The following is a 9,748-nucleotide window of genomic DNA, read 5'->3' on the forward strand; positions in this document are numbered from 1 at the left end:
CTGCAGAGAATCCATTGCTGAGACACTGATGCAGTGCTACATTTCTCTAGATCTGATGAAGAAACAAACTCATCCTGATCTGGGATGACCTGAGGGTGAACACATTCACAGCATATTTTCCTTTTTGGGTGAACTATTCCTTTAATATGGAGAAAAAAAAAGTTTAATTTGAACTTTGTGAACAGTATTGACAATATTCTGGATTCAATACAAGTTAAACAATATTGACAGCATCTGTGACATGCTGTTGATTGCCATGAACAGAAACAAGCAAAAACCATGTTGAAAGTAATGATCTTTTAATAGAAGTATGTGGGGCAAGACAGTTTTCCTTTCAGCTCCTGTCATGACCATGAAACGCTGGTAAACCTGGTAACGTTTGCACGTTTTTACAGACTGATTGAAATGATTTGCTGTGGTCATTCACACAGACACTGTTGGCAGAACAGGTTCTGAATTTGTTATAATGTTTCACAACATACGACATATAGATTAGGAGACCAATGTGCTTGAGGTCTTTATTTTTTACAGATTACAGACTGTTTATGGACTGTTTATGCAGTAGAATAAAATATCCTAAGATGAATTAGTTTTAGAAACTGGACACTGGTTTTATCCACATCATTGCCTCTTGTTTTGAGATATTGTAATATGACCACACCATTAAAACCAGCTCTTCTCTTACACAAATATTGACCCCAACAACATGCAAAGTGCATTACTGTTATTTAAAAAACAATCAAATTCATTTTTATTTCATAAACACTTTTTATTGACATTTCAGTAGTTGACAAATTTCAGCAGGCACTGAAATCATTAAATGTAAAGACTTGAAATATTCATAATAACCTTTCATGTAAATAAATCTCTGATAGTCCAGTAATACAGCTGTAGATGACAACATTCAGTGCGACAGAAATCCTATAAATGCTGCTGTGTTTTATTGGTTTGGAAGGTTAACCGCTGCATGGATTAAATGCGGAGATGTTGGCAAACAAAATAACCACTGCATGCTGTTTCCTACAGATTGATTTTCTGCAGCTCTGCAAACATGTAGTGACCAACGGTTTAACCTTCGTCCGACCTAAAGTCTTGGATGAGGATATCTCTTATGCATCATATGATCGATACTGAAAGCATGACAATGAAAGAGTTGTGTTGTGATCAATTGAACTTGTTCAGTCATAAATGCATTGGCACTTCTCAAACACAGAGAGGATAGATTTATATATTTTTTGCAATAGCACTATTTACACGTCTCTAAACATTAGTGTTGCTAAAGATGTCTTTTGACACGTCAACCACATTTATCAATAAGGCTCCGTTGAACTCTGACCACAAACAGAAGATATATAATAAAGAAACAAACAAACAGTCAGTGAGGACAACATCAGCCATCATAACAGTCATCGTATACTGAGAGTAAAACTGATACTGACACACTGTGATCCAAGTCACGAAACAGCCACATGTTCGATTATGCAAGAAAGAAACAACTAGTAATACGCTTCTGTCGGCGCTCCAGTCCTCGTGTGCCATCATCATCATCTTCATCATCATCACCTCAAACCACCAGCCAGTGATGAAGCTGTGAGAAACAAGTCATATTCATACAGCGCTCTTCACAACACAAGCCGAAAATAATCACTGAATAAATCACTGAAGACTTCAACATCAGTGAAGCCAGAACAATCACACCATATCTGCGCCGAGGATCGACTGTGATAACGGTGCAGTAAAATGTCACGTTTAGCATAATTGAAAGTTCACCCATTAAATTTATGTAATCTTCCTTGTTCGGCCGTACACATGAAAGCACCCATGATGCTCACCGTGAACTGTCGCACCTCTCCACGCTCCACCAGGTGATGCTCAGTCTCAGGAGTGATGGCGTACGCCAGTTTCTGCCGAGATAATCCAGCAGCACATTCACACAGAAACCACCAGACAAACGCAGGGACATCACTATAACCAAAGCCATCATGCATGCAGTATGATTTCTGTGCAGTGATGAATGTTTAACCCTTGTGCTGTGCTGAAATGTGGTCTTCCTGGTCAAAAAATGATGCGGAAACACTTTATTTTAAGGAAAAATTCTCACTGCAATTGACTACTGTAGCACACTGGCTGTTTATTAGTACTTATAAAGCACATATTAATGCCTGATTCTGCGTGACCATATTTTAGACCCCTTAATGCTTAAACCCCATACCTAATACCTTATTGACTATTAATAAGCAGCAATTTAGGAGTTTGTTGAGGCAAAAGTCATAGTCGATAGTAAGAACTGGACCTTAAAATAAAGTGTGACCAAAATTGCTTGTAAATCTCTCATTATGTTATTTATCATTGATCTGAGCTTATGCACCTCAGTTTTTGAGTGAAGATTGGCAAAATTATCCACAAATAATGTTTTTTTTTATACCATGTGTGAGCAAAGTCAGTAAGTTTTAGTCCAATGCAATGCAATATTGTTGTTCAGTAATATTATTGATTCAACGGCACTGACACTATTGGATGAGAATGCAATTTGAACTGAATTGATCTGAATAATGACTCTATTGTCTTCTGTGGAGCTGCTTAAAGCTGCTTTATTACTGTGAAGCTGCTTCAAAACAGCGTTTGTATAAAGCGCTATAGAAGTTCATGTGGCTTGACTTAATTCATCTTGATAAATTGTTTTGCATATTGATGAATATGAAATACTCACGTCACAGAAGCTTCCGGGCAGAGAGCAGAACTTGTAGATGGCGTAGAGCGGCACCATGATCATGGAGGAGATGGACAAACACCAGCCCAGCATCGTCGCCCACGTGGGGAAATAATACGAGCCGTACTTCGGAGGATTGAACGTCGCGAAACTCACAACAACCATGAACTGAGTGCAGGGGAGAGGAAACAGGCACAGGTTAATGGTATCTGAATGATTGGTGATATGTGAGTTGTGTTGGACCGAGAGACTGTGAACGCACCAGGAGGAAACACGGACTGACAAACTTCCAGCACAGTCTCCAGTAGAGGCCGGGTCTCTGTCCGATCATCTCCTGGATATCATCGCTGAAGCGATCCACACCTGAACACACACATGCTGGTCAGCATCAAGAAAATGCAGAGCCACTTATTTGTCTTCTGCTCTTCAAAGAATCCAAACTCTGAATGCTATGTATTGATGTTGTTGGTGAATTGATACCACAAAAATCAAAGATGTTATTGCAGCTGTGAGGATGGACTATAATAGCAGGTATGAATTATAAAATGTTTTACTAAATTGGAAACTGACTGTTTAAAATTACATTTGTTTTTCATCAAAATCTTTGATTGAAGATATATTCTACATATCAGCCGATGCGTTTAACCAATTTCAAATATTTAAAAAGCAACAGGCGCTATAATGGATTCATATAACTAATTTTTCAAGTGTTACAATTGTTCAACCACTGTAACAACAACTGTAACACTTTGGAATCTTGTGATGTCTGAGCTGTCCTTTCTCAGAAGTCTAGTTCAGTGTCTCAGAGACTGTTTAAATGTTTTAGAAAGAAGTCTCTTCTGCTCATCAAGGCTGCATTTATTTAATAAAAAATACAGTAAAAACAGTAAAAATGTGAAATATCATTATAATTTAAAATAATGGATTTCAATTTAAATATACTGTATATTAAACTGTAATGTATTTCTGTGATGCGCAGCTGTATTTTCAGCATTATTCCTCCAGTCTTCAGTGTCACATGATCTTCAGAAATCAGTATAATATGCTGCTCAAGAAACATTTCTGATTATTATCAATGTTGAACACAGTCGTGCTGCACAATATTTTTGTGGAAACGGTGATACAAATTATTTTTTCAGGATTCACAGATGAATAGAAAGTTCAAAAGAACAGCATCTATTTGAAATAGAAATATTTTTGCAACATTATAAATGTCACTTTTTATAAATGTAATGCATCCTTGATGAATAGAAGTGTTAATTTATTTAAAAAAAAAAAAATTTTTGAACTGTAGTGGCCAGTATAAATATTTATCACGGTATATCAAAACTGGCATATGGATTTGTAGTAGTAAAACAATAAATATCACAGCTTCCCCCTGCAGTCCCTTCTTCTTAAACGCACTTGACCAAACAACATATTTTAACATGTGAATATGGCAATACTGACAAAGTGACAGCATTAAGCCATGCTCCACATGAAGCAATATCACTTTGAGTTTTGATGAAAAAAACAGAATCCTTGGAAGCAAATGCCCTGTAGAGCAGATCTCAGTGAGTGTGTGGCCGCAGGGTTTGATCGAGGCTTGACGTTTGATCGCAGCAGACAGCGAGAGCAGAGCTCAGGGCCAAAGGCGCAGGTAAAGCAGCCTCCAGAAAGGCCAGCGGGGCCCGGGGCCCGTGTGTCTCGCAGCCTGTGACCCGCACAGGTCAAACGCTCTGACGGTCCTGAGCTCACCGAGTCACGCTGAAGATCAGGTCTCCAGGAATTGCTCGCTGCCTCGGGTCTGTTTGCAAAGTTCACATCCCTGCGACCGCATACCAGATCACCGAAGGCAAAGATATGGCTTTTCCAGGAGAAAGTCAATGCGTGAATCACACGGAAACATTTGAGGAGAATTTCTAACCGAATATACATAATAAATATGCACAGTATACACACATCTATATTATGTAAACAAAAACTTTTATTTTGGATGCGATTAATCGCGATTAATCTTTTGACAGCACTAGTTATTTTATTTTGTTATATTAGTGTCAAAAACTTTTGTCAAATATGTTTTGCCTTTTCCCCATGTCTCACACACTTTTGGGCTGAATTTTGTTGATAAACATGGATATGTCACCTATTGACGAACCATTGCAGCATGAAAAACTGATCACTTTTTTCATCTGCAAGTAAAAGTAAATTAAAACGCAAGTAAAATTTATTTTATTTTGTTTTCAAACTTTTCAGAGTAATACTGATGTTGTTTTGTTAGAAATAAATATTTAAATATGTTTTGTTGTTTTTACAAGTCATTGTTTTTTAAAGTTAGTTTTTCAGTTTGTATTATTATTATTATTATTTTTTTTTTTCAATTTTAGTTTGAGTTATTTTAGCACATCAAATTAAACTAAATGAAAATAAGAAACATTTTCTTTGCTAGATCAAAACTAGATCAAAATGGGCAATCTGGAGTTAGAATCGAATGCCAGATTGATAGGTGTTTGTGTGAAGAGCGTTCCTCGGCTGATATCCAAGTTCTGGGAGCCTAATGAGTGCCAGCGGCCCCGGAGCACAGCCGTCTGATAGACCATCAGCTCCTAATGCCACATCAGCTTCACTGCACATGCAGGAGCAGCACTCCTCCTCACCGTAGAACCAGGCGATGCCGACGGCCTCAATCAGCACTCCAAACAGAATCGATGTCCCGGCGGCGAAGTGGTCCAACAGCGTGAACACATAGATGCCCCCCTGCAGAGAGACAGAGAGACGAGAACGGATCAAGACCCCACACGAGACACTCTTCATAATCAGATGGAAGCTCATTAGAGGAGCGCTTGTGTCTCACGTACGTTCGTGACACAGATGAGAGAGATGAGGAACGTGGAGACCACGATGAAGAGCGTGAAGAGCTCACGATGTTTGTGCAGGAACTTGAATTCGTCGATGAGTCCCGTGATCACAGACTCCATCCCTCCCATCTGAAAAACAGCGTTCAGATGCAGTTACAGCACTGGCGTTCATCAGGACTGAGCTTCCAGGCATCATTTACAGCACTGACCCTCATAAACCCACACGGGTCCATTTTGACCCGGAAGAGATGCATACATACATAAAAAAAAAAAAAAAAAGATTAGTTTTTAGCAAGGGAACAAACCTTTGAATGATATAACTGTTAAAATATTTTTAGGAGATATAACCATTTGAATGAATGAATGAACAAACAAACAAACAATGTTTTGTGTTCAGGTCATTTTGGACCCAGAATGTATGGAGCACCATTAGGCGCCAAAAAATACTTAGTTATATTAGTGTCAAAAACTTTTGTCAAATATATCTCACACACTTTGGGCTGAATTTTGTTGATAAACATGGATATGTCACCTATTGACGAACCATTGCATCATGAAAAACTGATCACTTTTTTAATCTGCAAGTAAAAGCAAATTAAAAAGCAAGTAAAATGACTTTATTTTGTTTGAAAACTTTTAAGAGTAATATTGATGTTGTGCTGATGTTGTTTGGTTAGAAATAAATATGTAAACTGTAAAAAATGCCCATGATTTTAACGGTAAAAGACTGTAAAAATGCTACATTAAAGACCTGTTAAATGGTTAACGGTAAGTTCCCCTACTATATACGGTGAAAAACTGTATTGGACATTACATGTAATGTTACAGCAGTATACCGTTTTTGGAAGTGAAAAAGAACGTATACTTACAGTGAATAACGTACTTGGTTACTAACGTAACCTCGGTTCCCTGAGATACGGGAACGAGTACTGCGTCTTGCTTAAGACGCATATGGGGAAAAAGCCTTTTTCATTCACGCAGTGAAACTGCACGGCCATTGGTTCATGCAGGGCTTTAAAAACGAACCAATGGCGCGGCAGCGGAGCGGCATGAGCCTATGGCGACGAATCCCGCCAAAGCCCACCAGAATGGGTGGGGCATCTGGCTATATAAGCGGGCACTCGCCACAGGATTCTCAGGTTTACTTCGACTGAAGCGACGACTGCTCGCAGCCTGTGACCCGCACAGGTCAAACGCTCTGACGGTCCTGAGCTCACCGAGTCACGCTGAAGATCAGGTCTCCAGGAATTGCTCGCTGCCTCGGGTCTGTTTGCAAAGTTCACATCCCTGCGACCGCATACCAGATCACCGAAGGCAAAGATATGGCTTTTCCAGGAGAAAGTCAATGCGTGAATCACACGGAAACATTTGAGGAGAATTTCTAACCGAATATACATAATAAATATGCACAGTATACACACATCTATATTATGTAAACAAAAACTTTTATTTTGGATGCGATTAATCGCGATTAATCTTTTGACAGCACTAGTTATTTTATTTTGTTATATTAGTGTCAAAAACTTTTGTCAAATATGTTTTGCCTTTTCCCCATGTCTCACACACTTTTGGGCTGAATTTTGTTGATAAACATGGATATGTCACCTATTGACGAACCATTGCAGCATGAAAAACTGATCACTTTTTTCATCTGCAAGTAAAAGTAAATTAAAACGCAAGTAAAATTTATTTTATTTTGTTTTCAAACTTTTCAGAGTAATACTGATGTTGTTTTGTTAGAAATAAATATTTAAATATGTTTTGTTGTTTTTACAAGTCATTGTTTTTTAAAGTTAGTTTTTCAGTTTGTATTATTATTATTATTATTTTTTTTTTTCAATTTTAGTTTGAGTTATTTTAGCACATCAAATTAAACTAAATGAAAATAAGAAACATTTTCTTTGCTAGATCAAAACTAGATCAAAATGGGCAATCTGGAGTTAGAATCGAATGCCAGATTGATAGGTGTTTGTGTGAAGAGCGTTCCTCGGCTGATATCCAAGTTCTGGGAGCCTAATGAGTGCCAGCGGCCCCGGAGCACAGCCGTCTGATAGACCATCAGCTCCTAATGCCACATCAGCTTCACTGCACATGCAGGAGCAGCACTCCTCCTCACCGTAGAACCAGGCGATGCCGACGGCCTCAATCAGCACTCCAAACAGAATCGATGTCCCGGCGGCGAAGTGGTCCAACAGCGTGAACACATAGATGCCCCCCTGCAGAGAGACAGAGAGACGAGAACGGATCAAGACCCCACACGAGACACTCTTCATAATCAGATGGAAGCTCATTAGAGGAGCGCTTGTGTCTCACGTACGTTCGTGACACAGATGAGAGAGATGAGGAACGTGGAGACCACGATGAAGAGCGTGAAGAGCTCACGATGTTTGTGCAGGAACTTGAATTCGTCGATGAGTCCCGTGATCACAGACTCCATCCCTCCCATCTGAAAAACAGCGTTCAGATGCAGTTACAGCACTGGCGTTCATCAGGACTGAGCTTCCAGGCATCATTTACAGCACTGACCCTCATAAACCCACACGGGTCCATTTTGACCCGGAAGAGATGCATACATACATAAAAAAAAAAAAAAAAAGATTAGTTTTTAGCAAGGGAACAAACCTTTGAATGATATAACTGTTAAAATATTTTTAGGAGATATAACCATTTGAATGAATGAATGAACAAACAAACAAACAATGTTTTGTGTTCAGGTCATTTTGGACCCAGAATGTATGGAGCACCATTAGGCGCCAAAAAATACTTAGTTATATTAGTGTCAAAAACTTTTGTCAAATATATCTCACACACTTTGGGCTGAATTTTGTTGATAAACATGGATATGTCACCTATTGACGAACCATTGCATCATGAAAAACTGATCACTTTTTTAATCTGCAAGTAAAAGCAAATTAAAAAGCAAGTAAAATGACTTTATTTTGTTTGAAAACTTTTAAGAGTAATATTGATGTTGTGCTGATGTTGTTTGGTTAGAAATAAATATGTAAACTGTAAAAAATGCCCATGATTTTAACGGTAAAAGACTGTAAAAATGCTACATTAAAGACCTGTTAAATGGTTAACGGTAAGTTCCCCTACTATATACGGTGAAAAACTGTATTGGACATTACATGTAATGTTACAGCAGTATACCGTTTTTGGAAGTGAAAAAGAACGTATACTTACAGTGAATAACGTACTTGGTTACTAACGTAACCTCGGTTCCCTGAGATACGGGAACGAGTACTGCGTCTTGCTTAAGACGCATATGGGGAAAAAGCCTTTTTCATTCACGCAGTGAAACTGCACGGCCATTGGTTCATGCAGGGCTTTAAAAACGAACCAATGGCGCGGCAGCGGAGCGGCATGAGCCTATGGCGACGAATCCCGCCAAAGCCCACCAGAATGGGTGGGGCATCTGGCTATATAAGCGGGCACTCGCCACAGGATTCTCAGGTTTACTTCGACTGAAGCGACGACTGAGTCGTGCAGCTACATAGCACGGCTAGCAACGTAGTACTCATTCCCGTATCTCAGGGAACTGAGGTTACGTTAGTAACCGAGTAAGTTCCCTTTCGATACTTCATTCGTACTGCGTCTCGCTTAAGACGTATATGGGAACAGTCCAATCACGCTGTGCTAATGTAGTGGAACGACTAAAGGTATAACTTCCATAAGCAACCAATGCTTAAAGAGAAGTCAACAATAACCCAAGGCTAAGCGGGCTGAGCTTTCTAGGTCACACCCGGCCTGGTTATTCGTTCCAGAGTATACCCGTAACTTCGACACCCAGGGGTCGAGAGTTAACAGGTGAACAATACCAGAGAACTTGGGCGCAGCACGGCCAAGGGCTCTCTGTCATGTCTGTTTACGCAGCACGTGCCATTTCAAGCGAAAGGATCCTGGCCTGTAAGGCCGGGATTTCCAGGTTATAAAACCTTGCAAATGTGGAAGGCGAGGCCCAGCCGGCCACCTCACAAATATCCGCAATGGACACACCACTGGACCATGCCCACGATGAGGCGATGCCTCTAGCCGAGTGGGCCCATACTCCAATGGGGCATTGGAGGCCAAGGAAGAGTATGCTAGCGAGATGGCGTCTACTATCCATCTAGAGAGTCTTTGCTTCGTAACCGGAAACCCCTTGGTGCGGTTACCGAAGCTGACAAAAAGTTGTTCCGATCGCCTATAGGGAGCGGAA

At 39.8% G+C, this 9,748-nt stretch overlaps 1 protein-coding gene across 1 annotated transcript in view; it reads right to left on the reverse strand.

Moving 5' to 3' along the window:
* Window positions 1-880: 880 nt before the first annotated feature.
* Window positions 881-9,748, reverse strand: part of LOC107564665 (sodium-dependent dopamine transporter-like) — a 37,686-nt gene continuing 28,818 nt past the window's right edge. Inside the window, exons 10-15 of the mRNA XM_016249800.1 lie at window positions 7,865-7,993; window positions 7,664-7,763; window positions 2,973-3,073; window positions 2,711-2,878; window positions 1,833-1,904; window positions 881-1,588 (exon numbers count right to left, since the gene is read on the reverse strand). Of these exons, the coding sequence (XP_016105286.1) occupies window positions 1,565-1,588; window positions 1,833-1,904; window positions 2,711-2,878; window positions 2,973-3,073; window positions 7,664-7,763; window positions 7,865-7,993 (594 nt within the window). The 3' untranslated portion in view covers window positions 881-1,564. The remainder of the gene's footprint in view (window positions 1,589-1,832; window positions 1,905-2,710; window positions 2,879-2,972; window positions 3,074-7,663; window positions 7,764-7,864; window positions 7,994-9,748) is intronic.

This window comes from Sinocyclocheilus grahami, unplaced genomic scaffold, assembly GCF_001515645.1.
Source record: "Sinocyclocheilus grahami isolate Dianchi unplaced genomic scaffold, SAMN03320097.WGS_v1.1 scaffold954.1, whole genome shotgun sequence".
Taxonomy (NCBI): Eukaryota; Metazoa; Chordata; class Actinopteri; order Cypriniformes; family Cyprinidae; genus Sinocyclocheilus; species Sinocyclocheilus grahami.